This window comes from Hirundo rustica, chromosome 4 (assembly GCF_015227805.2).
Source record: "Hirundo rustica isolate bHirRus1 chromosome 4, bHirRus1.pri.v3, whole genome shotgun sequence".
Classification (NCBI taxonomy): domain Eukaryota; kingdom Metazoa; phylum Chordata; class Aves; order Passeriformes; family Hirundinidae; genus Hirundo; species Hirundo rustica.
Window position 1 is genome coordinate 70,521,154 of NC_053453.1, and position 23,370 is coordinate 70,544,523.

Sequence of the window (23,370 nt, forward strand, 5' to 3'; positions counted from 1 at the left end):
GCGCCCGTCCCCGCGCGTCCGTGTGTGCCCGCTTGCCCATCCGCGCACACGCGCGGGAACAAGGCGTGCTCGGGTAAACGACAAAAATAAAATAAAGGTGGTAATACGGTAACAAACAAAACACGATACAGAATTAAAGAAAAAAAAAAAAAGGGGGGGGGGGCGAGAGACACCCCCACACGCATACACACACACACACACCCCCGCCCCAACAACTCGACTCACCTTTCAAACTCCTGAGGTAAATCAGGGTCAGTTAGCATGCTGGAAAAGCACAATTTCCCTTTGTCACAGCAGCCACCTATGGTCGCCTCCAACTGAACCTGTCAAGTGAGTCCAAACCTTCTAAACCGATTGATTTTCTCTCTCTCTCTCGCTCGCTCTCTCCCTCCCTCCCTCTCCCTCCCTCCCTCCCGGCTCGCTCGCTCTGAGCGAGGACTCCTTGACCAGTCTCTTAAAGGGGCAGCGCGCTCGCAGCGCGATGATCGCGCAGCTCCCCCCGCCGCGCTGCGCGACCTCCGGGGGCCTGTCCTTTCCTTTCAATTCTGCTCGCCCGCCGCCGCCAAACGGGAAAAGTCAACTCCTTCAATGTCCTAAAAAAACGTGGAGGGGTGGAGGGGGTAAGGGGGGGGGGGATTGGGGGGGAGGAGGAGGGGGGGAGAAAAACAAAAAGCAGTCCGACAATCCACCTAAACCGGCAAACCAGGAGCAAATCCCCTGCGCTGAGGAAGATCAGTGGAGAAAGAAGATAAAACAAGAGCAGACTGATTAAATTGAAACAGTTATCAACTCTCGGAGTTGAAATAAGGGAGAAGAGATTAAATACATAAAAATGTTACCAAAGGCATTTGCACTCCGAAGAATTTTCATTCCTTTCCCCCCCCCACCACCACCACCCTTCCCGGTCTCTCGCTTTCTCTCTCCCTCTTTCTCTCTCTCTTTGGATAGGGGAAAAAAAAAAATCCGCCAAAAAAACCCACCCCGCACAACAATCAGGCATTGTTCTGAGGGAAGAAAAGCAACTTTGACAGATTGAAATATAGCAGAGGCCCCTTCAAGGAAACCTGTAAACAACTTGTCACTCACTCTGTCGGTCTCACTGTTAGCTCTTGCTTTCCACAAAGTGCTGCGAACCGTCCTGGCAACAAACCCAAAGTTTCCTCAGCTCCAAACTCCATCAAACAGCCCTGTTGTGTGCAAGGGAAAAGGTAGCCACATGCCAAAACAGCGGGCGCGCACACGAACGCACACACACGGATGTTCAAACAACAACAAAAATAAACTTTCCGTTCATCTGTTAGGGCTTTTCTCGTTTTCTATTTAATCACACCCCCTTTTTTTTTTTTTTTTTTTTTTTTTTTTTTCTTTTTTTCCCCCACTCTCCCAGCGAGCAACACAAGCCCCTCGGTGGTGGCTCCCTCTCATTTCCCCTGCCCAGACAACCCCTGATAACAAGGTGGACGACGCGCAGCCCCTCGGCTGGCTGGCGGAGCGCAGCCTCCGCCGCACTTCCAATTATCCAGATAAAAATCTGGCAGGCGAGGAAGGCGAGCAGGTATCGGGCCACGGACACGCGGGGACGGAGGCGCCGGCAGCCCCCGCAGCCCGCCCCGGGGACACCCGCATCCCTGTGCGCTCCGGAGGGAAGGGCTGCTCCCGAGCCCGCCCCGGCGGGGAGAGGGGGCAGCGGCCGGGAGAACGCCGCGGGGAAATTCCCGTCCGAGCCGCGGGGATTAGCCGGGGGCTACTCTGCAAGCGGAGCGCACAATGCCTCAATAGTCTGCGCGGCCCGTGTCCGGCCTGGCACTGAACTCGCAGCGAGGGGCGGGAGGGGAAAGGGAAAAAAAAAAAAAAAAAAAAAGAGAGAGAGAAAAAATTGGGCTCCCTGTTCTTTCACGCACACGTGCATACACACCCACACGGGACCACGTATCTATACCCCGTTCTTTCCAGTTCCTCTGCCCTAATTCTTCTCTCTCTTCCATCCCCCCCCCCCCCCCCCCCCCCCCCGCTTTTAATCTGCAGCTGGACAACATTAAGGGCCTTTAAAACCCACGTGGTTTTGACCCCACAAGAGGTCGATTAGGTCCATTGCCACCCCTCTCATCCCTGCCTCCCAGTGGCACGGAGACAGACAAGTTTACTTTTAGAAATGCGTACACATATTTGCACGGAGCGTCCATAAAACTTTCAACGTTTTCATGCCCACTGGCTTAAGAAAAACGCCAAAGAGAAAAGCTTATTATTTTTAATATCCAACAGCTACTACTGTTTAATTTGCTGCTTTTCGCTCCCGGTGCATATGTTAGAAACCGGCAGGCTCATGCAGAGGCCAATCAGCCCAGTGTTGGCATAAAGGCATTATCAGCTGGAAGGCTGGAGGCTGCTGGCTTCGATCACGAGGAGCAAACCCACTCGCGACTCGCGCGCGTCCCCACCGAGGAGCGCCCAGCCACGGAGGGGGACGAAGGCGCCGTCCTTATGGTTCATACGGGAGGATCTGCAGCCTCCAGCCTGCCTTCCACCACCACGGCGCTCCGAGCCGAGCACAATCTGTCAACTTCTGGCGTGAGGGAGATCTAATGGCTCCTCACCGCGGGGCAGGGTAAACCAAACTCCCTTCGGTAGCCCCCAGCAAATGATATTTTCCACAGAGGTCCATTCATGGCAGCCTGGCAAACCCGTTAATGCGTACAAGGATTTTTCTTTTTTTTTTTTTTGGTAGTTATCCCTTTTAGGACAGCCACGAAGTAGACTTTGAAAAGGCAGCAGATGATTAAAAAGAACAATTCCAAATACTTTCTCTTTCATCTGAGGGTCTCAAACCATGTTAAGTCTCACATTACTCCTCTGCAGGTAATAAATATAATTAGGGCCGATTCCAAAACTTTATTTGTATTGAAAAGTATCTCACTCTGCAGGGGCTCCATTCAAATCAGCAAATCTCTGTGTGGAGTAGGAGGCTACTTAGTAAGAGAATTTGGCCTCAAATAAGAAAACTGAGATGCAGGCAGGCTTAGTGGCTTGCCCAAGTTGACACAGTTAGTCAACTCCAGCAAAAGGACGAAAAACAAAGACCCCACATGCCTAGAATCGACAGCGGCCCTTATACTGCTGAAACATATATATGGATATCTGAGCTTTTTTTCCCCCACATTTTTTTTACTCTTACTGTTTTGTTTAAAACATGCTTCATTTCTGTATTCACATTCTGTAGGGCCCCTCTTGGTGTTTCATTTTCCCCTTGATGCAGCACTGCCCATCCACAAATGCTGCTCCTGTCCCAGCTCTTACTTTGCTTCCCCTATTTCCTCACACTTGTCCTTGCGAGAAGTTTACAGAGTGAAGCTACACAGAAGCCACATCTGGAGGAAGATTAAGACCACCTTTTATTAAAAGGAGTATAAATCTCAACCATTTGGGTAGAACAGGAATACCGTATTTTTACTGCATGTTAGGTCCACTCAGCTCTAACCTCATATTCTTTTACCAACTCAGCTAAACTCCACAAGTGCCCTTCTTCTACCATGTCCTTCCTTTTTCCACATGGATTTACCCCTTTCCCATTATCATTTCCTATTTGAGCTTTTTCAGGACAGCAATCACATACCCCTCCCAAGCTGGTATTATTCCTAGCACACTGGGGCTCCTGGTTTGCTGGCTCTCAGCTAATATGATTATAAACCAAAGCAACCACCATCAACATCAGGAATTACACAAGACAACCTGGGCTAGACTAGGAAGAAGCAGAAAGAACCACGTTAAAAGGCGGAGAAAAAGAAAAGCGTGGGAGAGAAAACTAAGGTAACTGAGCAAAAGGGAGCACTGAGAAGGGGAGAGGAGATGGAAGTAAGGAAGGACATAGAGATCTCTCCCCTGAATGGTTCTGACATGAACTCTTCTTTTACTTAACCTAAGTTTACAATTACTCTTACCCCAATAAATTTTGTGCTCAGGTATCTTCTTCCCCATTACCTTCATTTTATGTTTTCTGCAAATACTGAGCTCCTGCTCCCAGATGACTGGGAGGAAACAGAGTGGTGTCCAAAGAGGAGGAGAAAAACCAACTTGCTGTTGCAGTAATATTGTATTACAGTATAATTGTACTATACTGGATTATATGGATAACATATATATATATATGTTACTGGAATATAGACAGTTAAGTGTAGACTTTCTGATAAAATTATTTCCTCATAATAAGTTCAACTGCAATTGCAAGATGGACAAAAGGCAAGTTAAGTGGTTTGAGGGAATCTTGAAACCCTTCTAAAAATCATTTCATATTAACTTTTTGCTTGCTTTTTAGAAATTGCCAGGACATGTCACAAAGTCTGCTAGCATATCAGAAAGTGGAAAAACTGAGAAATTCGGATAAATAACCTCCGAGAAAGAAGAAAATGTATATAACATGAAACTGTCCAGTTTTTAACAGAAGAAATTTTATCTTGTTCTGAAACTTTGACTAATAATAGGAAGCTCTGATGCCCCTTTTTACTGAGTGGGTCATAGTTACAAAACCCACTTGCAACTTCAAGCATCCACATTTAATGCTCTCAATTCTTTCTTCTCAAACTGAGAATTCAGATACAAGTTCAAATATCTTTAACTGATGATGGTGATAAGAAAAATTAAAACCCCCTTCCTACCCCCTAGCATTTCAGTGAATCTATATTTTGCTTGCTTTGCTTCCTTTAAGGAGTGCCCTAAACAAAAGTCCTAGTAAAAGAGGACAATTTGGGTTGAACTAAACAAAAAAGCTCTGATTTTCATTTGGATGAGGGGACACAACTGAAATAATAATAAGCTCCTATAAAGAACTTTTGTGCTTAACTGATTTATTTATTTATTGCTATTGTTCTCCAGTTCAAGAGGTAAACCAAAAAATCAATTATCTACCCAGCTCAAATTAGAAATAACATAACTCTGGAATACTGCACAGGCAGAATCCTCAAGTCTTTAGACAAGCACATTGGAAGAAGGAAAACCTTAAATGAAACATTATTTTTTTTTAAATCCTTAAATTATATCACTTCAGTCTAGTGCTTTTGGCAGATACTGCAATACTTTAAGCAAAGGAAGTTCTAGGGGGGAGAAAGAACTTTTCGGGTTTTGTTATTTCCACTGTAGGATTTAATAATAGAGACCTACGAAGTCCAAGGCAATGTAAGATGTTCCACGGAACGATTTACTGGAAAATTCTCACAGAAAATATGCAAACCTCTGAAAATCCTAAATGGGCTTTCTTTTTTAGGTACACGCTCAAAACAACTGCAGCATTAAGAACGAAGCTGTAAGACTTCTAAGAAAGGGTGTTTTGCAACACACTATGGGAGAGTGGAGGGAGAATAGAGCGGGGCTTGATGCATTTATTATGAAAAATATCTTGCAAATAATGAGTGCTTACTTCAGAGCACGGAAATGTTTAGCTACAATGCAGTTTGGATCATATGCTTAGGAACAGATTTTTCCTTCCAGTGTGCATGCCTAGCTGCCATTTCCATTAATGGGAATTAAGTACATGTGTCAAGAGGAGAAGTTAACTCTTCGAAATAAAACTAATGTATGCCTTTTTTTAAAGAATGTAAATGCCACATCAGGCATGTTCAGTGTTGGCAAAACTGAATGCTGAATATAGTATAGCAAAATCTGAGAAGGAGAAGGCGGTCTGGAGGACTGAAATTTCTGTGCTATTTAGAGTTTTTCAATTTACTGCATTTCTTCAAGGAAAAGTAAAACCATCTCATTTGTAAGTGGGAAGCCCTCATTTATCAGTTATTCACTTGCACTTTTAGCAAGGCCCTACCATCTGCAACCTTCTCTGTGAAGAAGGACTGATGCTACCCTTAAAAAGAAATCTGAACCTTCATCTAAATTCAAGCTTCCCTGAATATTACAATAAAGCCCCTATTTATTTTTTTTAAAGGAGGTTGAAAATCACCCTTTTATTCTGTCCCCTCTGAATCAGCCAGGGTAAAGGAATCTCAACACTAATAGATTTGCAAACTATAATATAAGCAGGGATTTTTAGAAATTACAATAGCACATGTAAACATGTTTAAAATTAAATTACATATCTATTTTACCAATAAGTAATTTTTAATTGTAAAATGGAGAAATATTAGTGAGACAGCACAATCCCAGTTTTATGTCTTGTGTTGGTCTTTCAATCCCCCAACCCTCTCTATTTTGGGGGTTAATATTGTTTTATTATTTCTGTATACTTTTAGTTACATACAGGGTCTGTTTACTGTTTGTCTTAGTATCCTTGGTCTGCACAGAAGTAGCTTGAAAAAAAAATTTAAACAAAACCAGCACCACTTAAAAAACAATAGTCATAAGAACAGAGAGCATATACATGGATAGGAACTCTGATTGAAATTATTTAAGAAGAAAACTGAATTTCAAATTTACAGTTCCTCATGAAGGTTCTGAACACAAAATGTTACTAAAATAGGAACCTATTGCTCCGAGTCTTTTTTCTTTTTTTTTTAATGTTCTTTTTCTCAGTGCAGTTATCTGGCATGGAACATCCCAATTCCCAACTGATGCCCACAGCCTCACCTTAGGCCAGTGTCCCTGCTCCACCTCCCTGCTGGTCACAGGGGTGATTCCTTTGAGTGACAGGTCTGTTTACTATCAGTGCCCATCCGACCTTCAGCCTCTCCAACGACAATGCCAGCAAGAACGTTCTCCCTCAGTGCCATTCCCAATGAGTGCTGTGAATGTGGAAATGCCTGCCGCGATACACGCAGCGGTGACCCCAGCGCATTCTGACTCCCAGCAAAGGGAAATTACTCCCTTTTTCCCTGGTGCTTGTGCACAGGCGGGGTTGGCAGGAATCAAGACTTAACAAGCGACATAAGGTTCTGTGCCTGAGCGTCCCAAAAATCCACAACTTTGATCTATTTGTAACGGTAGGTAACAATTGTCCAGCGCGATTCCAACTGCGCTGAAATGGAGATCCTCCTGCTTGACCCATCGGGCTTTTCTTCACGGCTCTCACAATCCTTATCCCACCGCGTTCTCATCACTCCCGCAATAACAGTTCTGTCTCTTTTTTTGACTGATCCACTGAGCAAGGTTAGTCATCACATTTTGTCTCTGCATTTCTAATCTCACTGCTTTTTCCACTCTAGTCTGCTCTCACTTTTACGCCAAGGGCGCTGGGTTTAAGACAAACAGGTTTACTTCCACTGATCATCAACCAACATGCAACTAGAAGTGCAAGGGTGTTTTGGAAGAGTCCACATCACCCATTCCTGTGTGTTTTGTGAAGGCATTCCAGCCTTCCTCTTGCGGTCATGAGGTTTGCTCTGGTGTTTGCCCTCCAAATTCTCCACGCCCACGCGTACATTGACTGTCTGCTTTCCTTGCTAGAAGTGGTTTTCTTGTAGTGCCATTACAGCCATTCGTGACACTTTTAGCACAGAACTACAGCCACCCTGAGCTAACCAGACCGAACTCCTTGCAGGTGTGCATGACTCAAACAGAGTTTAATTCATGGTTGCCCTCCATTTTATATGCTTCACTGGATTACGAAAAGTAGCAATATAAAGTTCTTTCAAATAATATTACCACTTGCTATTCACTTTTTACTGGAGGAGCAGTGAAGAAATAGGTCTTTTGTAAGAAATATCCTCTATCTGAACCAGTTTACAGTTTTGACTGCAATTGCAATTAGACAAAGAACACAAAAAGAGGTAACATTCCTACATTCTGCAAACTCTTTCTCTATTCTATTCTCTTTTAGTCTGTATAATCATGAGGACTCACACATGTAATTGCTATCCAGAAAGTGTTTCATAAATAGAAATACCGAAATGTCAAATTCAGAACAAATTTGGAAATATATTCCTTTCTAGTATGCCATGCATGAGATCCCTACATTATGTATACAGTCTTTGATATGATTAATACAAATCAGTGTTTATTAAATGTAGTCTATTGATATTTAACTTGTTATACGAGTCACTGTGAAGATTAAACTCTAAATTAAGCGGTGATTCTAATGACATTAAATGCAAGGGAAGGAGATACAAAACACGTTGCCATCTTACACCTTAAACAGTGAACAGCAATCAATGAGTATGTAGAGCTACATCTCATTTATGAAGTTACAAAAGCATACATAACCCTTAATTTATTTTAACGGTGCTCTGATGAAGTTTTATAAGTGATTTTCCACTCCTGAGTAAAAGTAAAAATCTAAACCCCTGCTTTCAGCACACAGGCTTCAATTCAGCCACTATTACAGAGAAATAAATACGTAAGTATGGTATAAAGCAGACCAATGGCTTGTTATTGCTATTTCTATGGAGGCTTAACTCTTGCTTCTCATCTCTCATTACATGGGACAGCTAGAGCCTAGAAACATTGCCAGGGTAGAATGCTAAAGGCCCCTGGGAATGCTTCTGTACCTTGTACAGGGGAAAACTGAGAAAATACTGCCACAGAGTTCTGAAGCGTAAATATGGGAAAATCAGAATATCTGGGGACACTCTTCAAAAGCCCTAAAGCAACCCAGGTACAGGGCTGACTACTTTCTAGTACCAATTAGCTTGTAAGACAGATCTTCAACAGTTGCCATTGAGGTATATTCAGAATATAAAAGAATCAGAAAGGTGATATAAAAAAGATAACAACACAGGGGAAAAAAAAAAAGACCACTAGACTGAGACAAACAGATATTCATTAAGATAAAAATACAAAGAAGTTTCTCAGGAATGTTTATCAAAGAAAATTTATGTCATAAATTTTCCTCTGCCTGGAGAAGATCCAGGGCTGAGTGTCTCTTCTCTTGCCATGTGACATTGTACTGAATCCAGACAGCACATTTGGTCACCCACTTTTTGCTTTCAATAACATTTTCTATTTCTAATGTGGCTTTTGTTTTGGTGTACAAAGTTTAATTTCTCTTTCTTTTCAATGCGTTTTCTTTTTGTCATTATTTCAGAGTTGTGTTAAAGTAATTAGTGACATGATGCCAAGGACTGAACCACACAAGCAACCTAAATATTTTGATTCACTGAGAATGCAGTCCATAATTTACAAAGTGCCTGACCCCATCCAATAAATAAAATAAAATGAATTAGACAACTTCTGAATGTTAACAGTCTGAGCCATACAAAGAAAAACATCAAAATGCAGAAACAGTGTAGTGTCACCACATCAGATATAAGATAGTCTTTTGACACTTTTTCAAGAAATGAAGTCACATTTGCACTTACCTTTTCAACATTTGCCCCCACACGATGAGTCCTGTCAACCATTTCTCCTGGTATTTGCATGTGGCTACTGCCCTTTCTTGAGAGCAATGTGGTTCAAAATCTGGGCAAGGATTTCACAAGTGAGAATGTCACAGGTGAAACTTGTTTTCTTAAGGAACTCTGAGCTAGCAATAGAATGGCAGCAGGTGTTTCCAGAAGTGCAAATTGGGTGGAATATAAAAGGGGTAGGAGCCAATCTACCTTCTTCTCCTTCAGTTTTTGTTGTTGTTGGGTTTTGGTTTGTTTGTGGTTTCTTTGGGGTTTTTTGTTTGTTTGATTTTTTTTTTTTTTTTTTTTTTTTTTAAACTGGCCTTGACTTTTTCATTTATTTTACATCTTAACATAAATTTTTCAGAAGGGTCCCACCAATACTGTAGTCAAAGTTCAAACCTGCTGCATGCAGCCAGGACAGGCATTTGGTACAAAAGCAACCATACAGAGCTTTGTGCCTATAATCTCTAAAAAGATCCCAGCTTTTAGGCTGATTTGTGTGCCATGACACATAGGGTGACAAAAACATGACATTGCCAGGATTTGTGTTTCATTGCATGAAAAAAAAAAAAAAAGTACGTCACTTAATAAAAGCTTTTTTTTTTTTTTCCCTTATGTTAGTTTGAAAAATCACCACTGAATTTAAGTGAGGGCTCTGCCTCAGACATAAGGTACAGCCTGCATCAAAGTAAGAGTCAGGTCTCCATTATTTTATCTTCTAGATATTTCAAACAAGGTGGGCTCAGACTGGACAGGTGTTCTATAATGAGAGAGGAAACTTATTCCTGTCCCTCATCTCTTGCTGAATGCTTTAACGCCTTTATTACTCCATAAAATTGTATAAATCCAAATATATGTTATTTCTGAGCCAAAAGTAAATTACAACTTACATAAAAGACTGTTTCTTATTTTGTGTGTTTGTATTTGACTGATTCATTCTTATCATAACTGAAAAAATAAAAAGTAACTGATCTCCCTTTATTTAATAAACTTCTATTTTTATTATTTATCTTTTCTCTAAAGAGTCTCTTAGCTTTTTCCTTGTATAGAAGTCTGTTCAAGCACTTTGTGAAGGTCTTTTTCAAAAACTGCCATTGAAATCTAATGATTGTATTTTATTATTTGTTGACAAGCTCAAGGAATTATCTTTATACGTATTTTTTTTCTCTAGGAAAGCTATGCTGATGGATAGCTATTGTATCACAACACTCATCTATATGTCTCCTAATTTTATTTTTTATTACCATTTCAACCAATTTATCAAGTAAGGAAAGAAAAGTCATTAGACTAATTCTCAGCATCAATTCTACTGTTCAATTAAAGAGAAGCAGAAAAATGGCTTTCTCCAACCTTACAGGTTAGAAGCCAATATTAAAAGGAAAGAATACATATTAAGTTAGCAGCCCTATTTGAGCTCATCATCAATTTCTAGTCGCAGATTTTGATATGTCCAACTTTATCCACTGCTCTGCTGCTCTTCATTTGATGAATTTAGCATCTGCTTTTCCTTCATTTTTTTTCTTTGACAGTAGCCAGTCCTTAATATTGCAAAAGAAGGGCTACAGGTTAGATTTCCCTCTTAAGCCTTATACAATTGAACATGACTGGGAAATAATTTGGTTTTTCAGCAAACCTGTTACCCTTTTTAGCTATTATTCTGTGTTACAATCGCAAGGAAAAAAACCAAAACCCTTAACTGTTATTCTGTGTTGCAGTACAGAGGGAAAAAATATTTACAAAGTGACATGGATAGCCTTTTAGAAAACACCTGAATTTATTCTGTGTAACTTCAACGCATCCCAAGACATTATGCTTGTTTTGGATGGGGTTTTCCCACATTTCTAGATAGCAATAATCCTTTTGTCCTCCGGTTTTAAGCCACACCTATTCCAAGGCCACACTTCCTCTCCTAATACTGTATGCTGAGCTGTGCAAATCAAGTTTTCCAACAACTTGGAGCCAAGTCCATGCTCCAGACTTGGGAAGCCTTCAGGGGTTAGTGAACTTTAACCATGCATTGATACCAAGGATATCTAGAATATCAGAGCCTGTCTTAGATGTGAAAGGTGATATGAAATGGCATCAGCTCTCCAGAACTGGGGAAACTCTAGGTTCCTGCAACCTAGAGATTGTGCAAGATGTAAATTCTGTACTATGTAAGAGTTTTGATAGTCTCTGCACATGCTTGGACTAGAAAGAAAAAATACTGGGTTTTCTTCAGAAATGATCCAATGACTTGCATTTACAAATCTGACTGCAGAGTTTTGTGTGGCTACAAAACCAGGGTGGAAGAATTTCAGTATTAATCAAAACCTTACAGGTTGGGGGTATTTTTAATTGAAATAAAGACATATTTCTCATAAACCTTACAAAATATCGCATTGCACTAAAACTTTACCTGCAAACACAGTTTCAATTATTGGTAAATATTTACAATCTCTGCCATTCTCTCCAATGTCCCTACAGGACCTGCAACCTATCCCTAAAACACAGGACAGTCAATGAAAAATTCCTAGAACAGTGTTTTTAAAGGTTGTTACACAAAAGATCTGTGTACCACAGTGAATGGTCATATGTGAATATTCAGTTATTAATACAACACAGGGAGTTTACTCAATGGGGAGGACTACAGTGAGCAAAACTCTGAGAAACTGTTTTCTGGACTCCTCGGATTTTCAGGTTCACTGATAGCAGGAATAGCAGGAGGGAGGATCATCCCCACCTCCGTGGGCAGCCCAAAGGCAACAGACACATGACACACACTTAACTGGACCCCACATCACATGAACAGCAGATCCTGTGCACCTCTGCTTCATTAGCCTGACTGCACATAACCCCTCTGCATAAACCAGGAGCACCTGTCCAGGATTTTCAGATATTCAGCACCAGTGGCTGAAGTCAGGGGTTGCTGAGCTGTTTCTGGCCGTCCAAAAATGTCACAGATAATCACTGAACAAAGCAACAAGGCAGTAGATTATCTCTGAAAGCCATAGCATGTTGCTAATTCTTTAGTTTGTGTGTCTAGAGAAGTTTCAGCCTGAGGACATCCCCTGAGTTGGCTCCAGCACAGAGCAGGGGCTCTGGGCAGGCTTCACAGCATCACTCTAAACTGGACTGATCACTTTCCATTCCCATACCTGGGAATGAAACCTTCCTCACACTTAGACTGCAGACAATTCTTGCTTGTCATGACATATTTTACATAGTATCTCTGGTCGTTTTCTGAAAAGTGTGACCATACTCCTTGCACTTAGGCATTTATTCACCTGTAACCCCACAATAAATATTATTGTTTTCTCAATGAAGGAAGCATTCAAAGAAAGAGTTCGTTTTGGATACCGAGATATATTTCTAACACACACACACCCCCACACCCCCACCAAAAAAAAAAAAAAAAAAAAAAAAAAAAAAAAAAAAAAAAAAAAAAAAAAAAAAAAAAATCTCACCCCCCCCCCAAAAAAAACCCCACACCAAACCTAAAGCCAAACAACCCAAGCCTAACAAAAATAATGAAAATATTATGAAAAGTGCCTTTATGAATATAAAGGATCTATAAAGCCGTCACTAGGTGGGTCCATAGCAATGTATTAGACTTTGAGAGATGTTACATACAGAACATTGATGATTAAAACAGATGCAATGTAGACTAAGAGAGAAGGTGGGAATGGGAAAGTGAAATGGGAGAGATTCTTTCCTCCAGCTGCAGAGGCATCAGGCCTGGAAACCAAGGGGTTGGGGAGCTGTGTTTTGCACTGGCTGCCCATCCTTTAGATGGCTTTTGCTAAGAAGAGTACAATTCATGTAACAGCAGAAGTTACTCTCGTTCTCTGGTAAGCAGGTCCAGGTGCTCACATGGAAGTTCTCCTTTCTGTGAGAAAAGAAGGTTAAGGATAAAGGAAGGTATCAAATTTCAGACTCTGTACCTTCAAGCCAAAGGAGGAATGTTCCTTACTCATCCTAGAACATGTTTATTTGGGACAGTGAGTGGAAAGTGTCATTTCTTAATTTGCTTTCCTCTTGAACTGCCGTAAGAGTAAGGTGTTGGTTCCAGGCAGAAAACCCTTTATTTTCGGTCTGGTCATATTTATTCAGATTTAGTCACACTTCAGACAAGAGGAAACAGCCGCGATGTGGCCACCATGACAGCAAGGAAGGAATAACAGGTATTTTCTCATTTCTGCTAGGCAGAAGCTCCTATCAGAACACAAAGATGATGAAAAAACGTGGGTGGGTTATTTGGTTCCAGCTGGCTCCACATCACACAGTAAGGAAATGCCACGATCTTTGACAGGTTCATATTAGCAAAAAATCAAGCAAAAGATTATGGGAAAGCTTCCCATTCCATTATCAAATAATTTGGGGGGAGGGAGAAGGATGGGAGACTAACAGTTTTTCTTTCTAAGCTCTCAGGAAATGTCTATTTTTATGACCCTTTTAGTGTTGAAAGCATTGTCTGAAATAAAGACTAATCTCGAAGGATGTAAAAGCAAACCTATCAGACTGCCGAGAAAATGTAAAGCAGGAAGAAATGAACCATTTTCATCTGGTGGAGCTGCTGCCCAGCAGGTCTAACTCAATGGCTGGAGAGAGGTGCCAAGGCCTGGAGCCCACCCCCAGGACTCCCTCCACCCTACTCAGGACCCCATTTCAGCCTCAGAGCCATCAGCATCAGCAGCATCCCAGGGATGCTGCGGCATGGCCAGGCTCCAGCTCCCCACAGCCCTGCCAAGCCTGCCCAGCCATGGCCCCACGCCCTGGCCCCATGGATGTACCCCATGCCTGGAGCTGGAGCTGCCCTGCTCCTGCCCAGCCAGCCTGGGGGGAGCCCCCACAGCCCCAGGCCCTGCTAGCACCCTGACAGTGAGCCCTGCTTCATCACCCACCCATCACAAAACCTACCCAATGGCTTCCAATACCTAAAAATCAACATCATGAGCGTCTTCCTTAGGGAGATGAGAGTGGGAACGTACATGAATACACTTCCAGTTACACACATAAGCTGTCTATACGCTGTATTAGGTGTCCTAGACATTATACAGTCTGACCTGTGGAAGGAAGCTTATTAAAGAGCGTGGGGACAGAATTTAAATACTACTCCCACTGGTGTTTGAATTCATTGCTGCCAAGAGATTGCTCCTTGTCCTTGGACCACACAATTCAAGCCTATCCTGTCCCTTTGGACCTTATTAGGCTGCTGCTTTTAGGAGAAGAAAAGGGATCACCTTGTTCCTCTGAATGCTGCCAGAGGAGGAAGGAGGGAGGGCCGTGCCTACGGTTCCCTGTGCCCCACACACCGAACAGCTCCATGACTGTTCCATGGTCACTGAGGACACCCAGGGAACGGAGAAGCTGGGACCAGCCCTCCTCTGCCTGAAGGCTACAAGCTCATGCCTCGCTGTTCTCAGAGGTTTATTCCAACCACCAGGTACTGAAGCAGCTACTATCGACTAAAAGTCTGTCTGGAAACTGGTACAAAGTGCAAAAAAAACCGCTTTGATGGGAAATTTGAGTGGCACAATGATAATCCTACTAGCACTGCAAGTAAAATACACAACTGAGAAGACAGCCCTCCAGTTTCCACACTCCCTTCCATGGCCTGTTCCTCCATTTTACATGAAAACGACCATGGATGAAGCATCAAAATTGTTTCATTATCTAATTCATTAAGCTAGAAGAGAAATATCTTTCTGCAGCCAAATTACTCTTTCATTCTTTCTGGCCAGTTTGAACAATTTCATTAAAAACATTACAGATCTCAGCCAGCCCCAGCCTCCCCTTCATTCTGGTGGTTAGCCCATTCTGCTCAAAAGTGGGAAACACAATCTTATCCCCTTGTGGCAAGAGGAGAGACTAACCGCCCCCCCCCCCCCCCAAGAGCAGCACTTCATTTGTGGATCCAGAGAGATCTTTGAGTAAGATAAGTGCTACGCTGCTCATTTCAACCAAGAAAGCAGTGCTTCTGAGTGCACTTTATTTTAAGTTAAGGATCTCTCACAATTGGGAAGTTTCAGCACAATCAGGGCAGACAGAAGCTAAGAGGAGGTTCTTGGGATCACAAGATTTCATTTAGGCACTTAGGCTCTGTCACTGTTGGCGTTAAACACTTGCAGATCTGAGCCTAAGTGAAGCTCCAGTTAAAGGGAACAAGATATTCCCTGTGTAAAGAAAATGGATGTGGCTGGAATAAAACTCTCTGACAGGAAACAGGCTGGAAATACACGTAAACTTCAGCATTGGAATCTGGTAGTTAGAAATCTCTTGGAATTATTGTCTCTGATTCTGAAAAATAAAAAGGTGTGCTACACCTCTAGTATCTGCTCAAAGCCACTCAAATGTTCAAGGAGTGGCAAAAGTTAAATTTTGTTAATTTTTACCGTCAAACCACTCCAGGATATGTGCAGGACTCATCACAGGGCTCTTGCAGTACAGTTAAACAACTCACTCAGCCAAGACAACCTAAGACAGCAGCACTATGTGCATGAACTAAGTACTGTGAGATTATCAGGGTTCTCTCTCAAAAAACACTTCAAAGACACTTGGTTTGAGCAATTTCTGAGCAATTGTGGCTACATAACAGACACTCTTTGATTTCAACATGCATCACCAGAAAATACATGCCATGTCATCTTTAGAGACAGAAAATATCACTGAGGTAAAGGTGAGCTGCCAAATAATTCAAACAAGTGACTATAGGGCAGGAATTCCCCAATTTATAATGCAGGTGTTGGTCCAGCTCCTTTCAGATCTTTAAGGTCTTGTCAACCCCAGCACTAAGCATCCCAACCCTAAGAAAAAGTCAGCAGTTATTTTATGTGGCTTCCAAGACTAGTTAATTTTTTTTACAGCACTTTTAAAATAGAGAATAGTGCATAAGTATACAGAATTACTACAAGAACTTACCAATGGATCTTTGGTGAAACTGTTGTTTCAACAGCCACAATTTCTCTCATTGAAAGGCAATTTTCTTTGAGTCACTGTTAGTACGTTATTGACTTCTCTAATACTCAGCAAGGAATGTAGAAAACAAGAGAAAAGATCAGACTGGAGTGGATTTCAGTGGGACTATATTCTGCACCTTCCTCTGATGTCCTCTCATCAATCATCTGCTACTAAAATGGCAGAGATGGTGCAAGGGATGGAATAATAGTTACTGGATGACCTGGAAATGTTGTGAACATTCATTTGAGGGGGCGGGGAAGAAAAATCAAAGTTTGCTCATACTTGGTTTACCTTCTTGGGGATTTATGGCTGTTTTGAAAAGATGAGGCTCACAGTGGTGGCCATTGTAGCTGACACGTTCTTTGGTGTGGTATTTGGATTTTGGTCAACAGAGCATTTTGCTTTATATGAATGTCAAATATCCAAGATCTTGAGTAATGTTGATGAACCAGAAAAAGCATTTGTTGTGAATCTGATAGATTTCATGTCAATAATAGGGCAAACAAGACTCTTATCTTGTATTGTATACTATTTTCTTGCAATCAAACCGGGAAAGAGAAAAGCCAGGAAGAAGGCAAAAAGACCAACAAAACTCAGAACTTTTTGAGTTCTTCAAAATGCTTCTGTTCAAAGATCAAAGTATAGACTGGTTCTTATTTTATCCGGAGTTGGCTTATCCATCCACCATAAGGACTTCTTTAATTCCTGTAAAACAACTGTGTGTTCAGGAGAGTGTCTATTCTGAAAATGTTTCTATTCATAAAAATTGTATTGCTGAGTTCTAGCTCTCCAGTATGTTTGCAACTCAATGTGAGATTTACTGGCTGACAGATAAAAGATGTCTTTTTCAAGCACCAGTCCTGAACACTCAGTGAGGGATCATAAAATCAATCTGGTTACCTAGTGGCTCATTCAGCAACAATAGGCAGAGACAATTTGTTCACTGTCAACACGTGGACAGCTCCATTGCCTCGGCTGCCTTCGGAGGAGGAGCCACGTTCAGATGCCCACTCCTGATGCACGGAACAAAGGGAGCCTCATCCCACTGTTCTCGGAGTCTGGAGCAGGGGTCGGCAACCTTCCAACAGGGATATGCCAGATTGCAATTTTCTTTCCCAAATTAGAGTTTAAGAATGCTGGCAGGAACTTTGCAGGAGCCAACAGACGCTGCCTCTCAAAGAGGCGACATGCTGCCAATCAGCTGATTGGCACTGCCTTGCCTCTGTGTGAGGCAGGGGCTCTGGGCTCCTGGGGAATCGGGATCTCAGTAGGAGCTGATGCTTCTCTGAGATGCCTCCTGCACTGACCTCCCTACGTGCCATTCTAAAATCTGACCTATTGACCACGCCACAGTGGGCAGCTGGTAGCCTCTACCCTTAAAAATCTATCCAGAATTCAAGGCCATACCCCAGCTTGGGCACTGATTCTGGCACGAAGGTGCAAAGGAAAATAGCATTTAGCATTCCCTGAAACTTGCAAAGTCATAGGAAACACAAACTTCCTCAGTTGTGCCAGTTTATTTTTAACTCTTGAATTTCTGTCTAGGAGCATGTGGGCAACTCCAGTGCTTGAACACACGCTTTAGAGAAAAGAAACACTTAAAATATCACACATGCCTTTGCACTTGCTACAGATTCACATACCTCTTTCACTTTCAGGAGCAGACAAACATTTTCAATTAGTCAGAGAGTAAATACACATAAATACAACACAGTGGTTAGGGCAGAATAGATAACGGAAAGCAACTGCACATTTTAAAATTAAAGATGCTTGAGAAAACAAACAGCAATTTTCTGAGTTTTTTGGCAAGGTTTTGGTTTTCCGAGCTTAGCTGAGACATAAAAACTACCACCCCTACTCTTCCATTCAAAAAACCGTAAAAGGGGAGAAGAGTCATCCCACCTCTTTCAGATCTTTAGTGAGCAGCTGTCATGTTTTGAAGGCTTACAAACCGTGCGCATCACCGGCGGCACTGCTGCCAGCCAGCGAAGCGACACAAGCGCGGAACTTTGCTCTCCTCAGCTTTACGCTTTCCAGCCAAACCGAGCAGCTACATGCAACTGATAGAGCTGCCACCAGGTCTTCTCCGGTGTGTTTAAGAGCAGGGCTGCCTACTTCCCCTCTCCCTACTTCCTTTTCCGTGCAGGCTGTAGTTCACGCTCCTCTAAGAATAGCAGCGGCTCCAAACTTCTGTGCCACTGGCAGTGCTTCCCTGGCTTTTGTTCAGTAAATAGTCTAATTCTGCTGAGCTGGTAGCAGCTGAGATTGCTAGTGATATATTGTCCCAGCATTAAACACAGTGTCACCTGGCAGGATGATTGACTGGAGCCTGGATCTTGGCAGAAAAGTGTTTTGCAGTTAGTTTGGCATTTCTTTATTAAGTTCGGGTTAGATTCACTTAAGGAATGCACTTGCCAGCTATGCCACGTTTTCGACTTTATATCCATCATGATGATAAATGGTGTATTTACAAAGATATTCATAATTAAATTCTTACCTTCTTTTCCCAGCCTGACATAAAACACACCTATCATTGTATTCTGTTGAAGCAAGCCAAATTCCATTAGAAACATTTTCAGACATCAGCAGAGGACCTTTCCCTAGTCTGCTCGAATCCTGAACTTTCTAAAGACGAATGCCTATTTTTAGGGATGGACACTGTTGAAAAAAATGAAAAATTATACAGTAATACCCTTCGCTTCCTTCCCTTCCTTCCTTTTTTTCTGCCCCTCTTCTCATTGCCTCTGTATTCCTGCAATTCAGTGAGCCATCTAGGAATATATGAAATTTTTAGCATCTGCCTCTTTACCTATGTAATTATCAGAACAGAATTGTTATAACGGTAGTGCCTAGGAACCTCAGCCACCAGTGGATGGTAGCTGCTACTACAAAAAATCATAGTTCCTGCCCCAGGCATTTGGCAAGTTATGAAACAAGAGGCAGCACTTAGACTGTGGCAGTATGGAAGTAATGAAATACATTTGCTCAAGATTATTATGCAGCGGTCTCACAGAGACCTAACAAGTTATTTTAGATATTAAGACAGACCATCAGTCCAGCCAGAGTTTCAACAACTTCACAGACCTCTTTGTCAAGCTTTGCAGATAAAACCATTGTATTCTGGTTTATTGCTTGGGAATGGCTCAACTGTACCATTTCACCTCCTGCAGTAAAGGACTTCTGTCCAGGGCTGTCACTGCTGCTCTGAAAGCTGAGAGTGCAGACTGAGAGACACAGCTGTGCTGTGAAGCAGTTATGAAGTAAAGAAGTTATTAATCCCTACAAGCATATAAATCACTGTGCCCAAATGCAGTACAGATTCTCTAGTATATTTTACTCCCCTTCGGAAATATGAATTTCTCTTGCTCAACCTCCCTTATGATATCCATAGATTTTTTTTCCTGAAGTACCTGAGAACAGATTCTAAAAAATGCCTTAAAACGTAACTATACAATCACTCTGTAGCATTCAAAACAGCTTACAGAAGTAGTCCTTAAGCACATTTTAATATTACAGATGAACCTCCCCTGTGCCTAAATAACTTAGGCACTGACCCATCATGCTAAAAACTTTGCTACTGAATTTCTCCTCTCCCCATACACAGCTTAGTGCTCTATGACAATAAACCCTTTCTTCCTGGGCTAAAACTGGTAGCAGACAAGTTTTCCCTTTAAGTATTTAATTAATCTTATTGCCAAAGTATTCTCCTTGAAACCTTGATAAAGAGCCACTTAGCAGTCAGCATTAAAATTTATGGGAAGGGGAGCTCGGATGGGATCTGTCTCACCTAATATTACACATCTTCAGCATAGCTGTTAATATCAGATCTAGACGCCATTCATAGTTAGCAGAGAGAAGTGGGATATCACAGGACAGAATTAATTTGACACCTCCTAAATAACTACTAAAGGATTTCGTGAGTTGCATCTCTGCTTTGACCAGATAGAAAGAAGAGGTAACTCATTTTGCCACGGCATCTACTTTAAAAGCAGCTGAAGTTAGGTGAGATGGATTGCACCACTGTGTCTGGAGCCTAAATCAGGATATTGATAGTCCAGTTCTGTGAATTCTTTCCTTCCTGTCACTGACTCTGAACATAACCACCAGCAAACCATTTAACTTCTCAATGTTTCAGTTTATATATCTATAAAAAAGGTATATTATAGTGCTATTACATTCTAGATACACTGCAGAGTCATAGCAAGGCAAAAGTAGCTCTTGAAAGTGTGCTGAGAACCTCAGAGGGAATATATTAAGTATGTGCAAACCATATTAAAGAGACTACTAAAGAATGGGGGGGAAACAACTGACAAGACTTGGAGCAAGAAATAAAAGAGATTAAATTCCACTGGCTGCACATAAATGTTGTGAATAGTCTATCTTACAAATGTTTAGCATGTTACACATGCTCAAGAGAGCTAATATTTCAAGGTGGATTTTCTCCATGCCACGAGGAGAAGCAAAGAACTTGGTTAAATTCTCATCTGGAGTTAAGGAACATATTCCAGCCAGGAGATTTGACTGTGCCACTAAGCCTGGCAATACCATAACTGAAGCTCTTGTTGCAGGGTGCTAATCTTCCCAGAATTCTTATTAAAAATGGATGGCTGCATGTGCTTCCAAACAGGGAGGACATCAGTTTTTTTATTTATTAATCTGTGAGCATTGCTCCCAGCGCATTTCTGCAAGATTTTCATAAAAATGAAAGGGGTAAAAAATTGTGAGTTAAGATGGCCATTTTCCATTTTCATGGATTTTTTTTTTCCCCACCTAAGAAAGACTAAAGGAGGCACATGTTTAACTTGTTGTTCGGGACAACACAGGAAATTTTGGTTCTGTATCTGGCGCTCTCCTGGCCTGTGTCTGGAAGCAAATAGTTAATGTTCCACATGCAGCCAGAGGTGCTGTAAAGGAGGGAGGAATTGAGCACCCGAGGTGATTATAGCTGAAAACATGACTCTAATGTAGGGAAATAATTCATATTTAAATAATTGATTATTATCTACAAAGTTATCATTATAATCATGTTTATAATGAATGCATGTTTTACCAATTTGAAATAACTAAGTATTCTAATCTTAGCAAGCTTAAAGAAAGTCTGTTAATGAGATAAGAATATTTTCCTTTCTGCATATGCATTAACTGCTCTTTTTTTCACTTCAGAAAAGATGCTTGCAAATGGATTACTCTGGGATGTGCTCTTGCCAATTCACCAGTGGAATGCAGGTTGTACCAGGAGATAACTGATGGGTAAATCTAGGTTTTAAATTGTGCCTGCTGCTTCCAGTTGGTATGGCATTTCCTTTCAGTTCACTGTGCCTTTCCATTCAGTTCCATGATATCTTCACTTCTATATTCCATCAATGGCTGAGCCAAATCACACTCCTGAGTGTCTGGGAAGCACTTTCAATTCAAGGCTGTGAGACACAAAACATCCTCTTTTTTAGTGAGAATGGGTGATGCTCTTGCAGGGGCACGTCCTTTGAGTTTCCTATTTTTCATTCTTGCCAGGCAGAGAACAACCTCCCATTTCAAATGAAACCTGTACTATAAGTATCAATGCCATAGTGACTTAGAAACCCATGCTAATACTGTGTTAGGTGCTAACTTCCACCAAAATTAGTAGAATTCAGGAATTTAAATCAGAATCATAGAACAGTTTGGGTTGGAGGTGGCCTTGAACATCGTGTAATTCCAAGCACCTTGCCCTGGGCAAGGACACCTTGCACTATCCCAGGTTGCTGAGAGCCCCATCCAACCTGGCCTTGGACACTTCCTGGGATGGGACAGCCACATCTCCTCTGGGCACCCTGTGCCAGGCATCACCACACTCATAGTAAAGAATTTCTTCCTAATATCCAATCTAAACCCACTTTCTGCTAGCTAGAAGCCTTTTTTCCCTTTGTCCTTTCACTACAGGCCCTTGCAAAAAGTCCCTCTCCTGGTTTCTTGTAGCCCTCTTAGGGTTTTCCTGGAGCCTTCCATTTCCAGGCTGAGCAACCCCAACTCTCTCAGCCTGTCCCCTTGGAGAGGTGGTCTCAGTCCTGTGATCAGCTTAGTTGCTCTTCTCTGGACTTGCTCCAGCTACATGCTTCTTATTTTGGATGTAATCTTAAATCCCCATAAGGATTAGGCATTTAGTCTAATATAATGAATTGTGAAGGTACCACTGGCAAATACTGTCACTGGAGAATATTCCTGCTTATTTTACAAACAAAGCCTCACATATCCCACATTTTACAGAGGGCTGGTGAGTCACTGATGGCCCACTTAAGGTGATCAGCTTTGACACGAGGCACTAACCTTCTCTGTGTGCAAACCTCACAGCTTCGGTCAACAGATGGATTCAAACTCAACATACCTGTTCTGGAAAGATGAAAGACTGGCAACAGGTATTTTGCTGGTTGTGTATTCAGGACTTGTTTATCTGCTTCCCTAACAGTGCATGGAATTGATTCTCTTCGGGTCATGATAGCAAAAGGCACCGGCTCTTCCCATTCCAGATCAAAAGGAGACCATTGTGATACAAAGATCACACTTTAAGTTACTACTTGTCCAATTAGATGGACTGTGATGGATCTTCTGTTGTGTAATTTGAAGAATTCAGTGATAGGAATGAACAGAATTTTGAAGCATGTAAAAATTGGCTGAAATACTTTTTTGCTGAGTTTTGCAAGATATTCACGACTTAAAGTGCCATCTTTTTTGCCACATGGCAAAGCACTGATTACCAGTAATAAGAAAAGAACAAGCCTTACAGTTACAGCACTGCCATTGTTAAGAGACAAGTTACCCTGATAATCACAACCAGCATTTGATATTCCAATTAATGCTACTGAACATCCTTTCTTCAGAAGTTTGTAAACTGAAACAGCACTTCTGCTTTTCCTAGTCGCATTGCAGCTCCTCTGTGTATTTTAGCTCAAAGCAGGAACCTGGACTAAGCTTACATTTGTCAAAATACCAGGACCTAAGCTCTGGCTGCAGGTTACACATTGCCTATTTAATTGCATGTTTGCACAAGAGAGAAATGGAAAAGCAGTGGGGAGTAATTTCCAGGATCACAGCCATCCTGCTTTTCCTTGTGTCCTCCCTCCCTTATTTCATGAGCTCCTGCAAAGGGCAAGTCTGGGAAGAGGTCTTCTCAAGAAGCAAAGCTGCTATGGAGTCC

The 23,370-nt window shown here is 41.9% G+C and overlaps 1 protein-coding gene across 29 annotated transcripts in view; it reads right to left on the reverse strand.

The window, feature by feature from the left end:
* Positions 1 to 23,370, reverse strand: part of SOX5 (SRY-box transcription factor 5) — a 504,910-nt gene that overhangs the window by 286,486 nt on the left and 195,054 nt on the right. For 12 of the 29 annotated variants that reach the window (XM_058420241.1, XM_058420243.1, XM_058420242.1 and 9 more), the window contains one exon: positions 1,087 to 1,187. The exons of 2 other annotated variants lie outside the window; for them this stretch is intronic. In XM_058420241.1, the coding sequence (XP_058276224.1) occupies positions 1,087 to 1,178 (92 nt within the window). In that variant the 5' untranslated portion in view covers positions 1,179 to 1,187. Of the gene's footprint in view, positions 1 to 225; positions 324 to 495; positions 594 to 1,086; positions 1,188 to 9,230; positions 9,317 to 23,370 lie in introns of those variants that run through there. 15 more of the 29 variants (XM_040062332.2, XM_058420251.1, XM_058420250.1 and 12 more) reach the window with 4 other exon arrangements.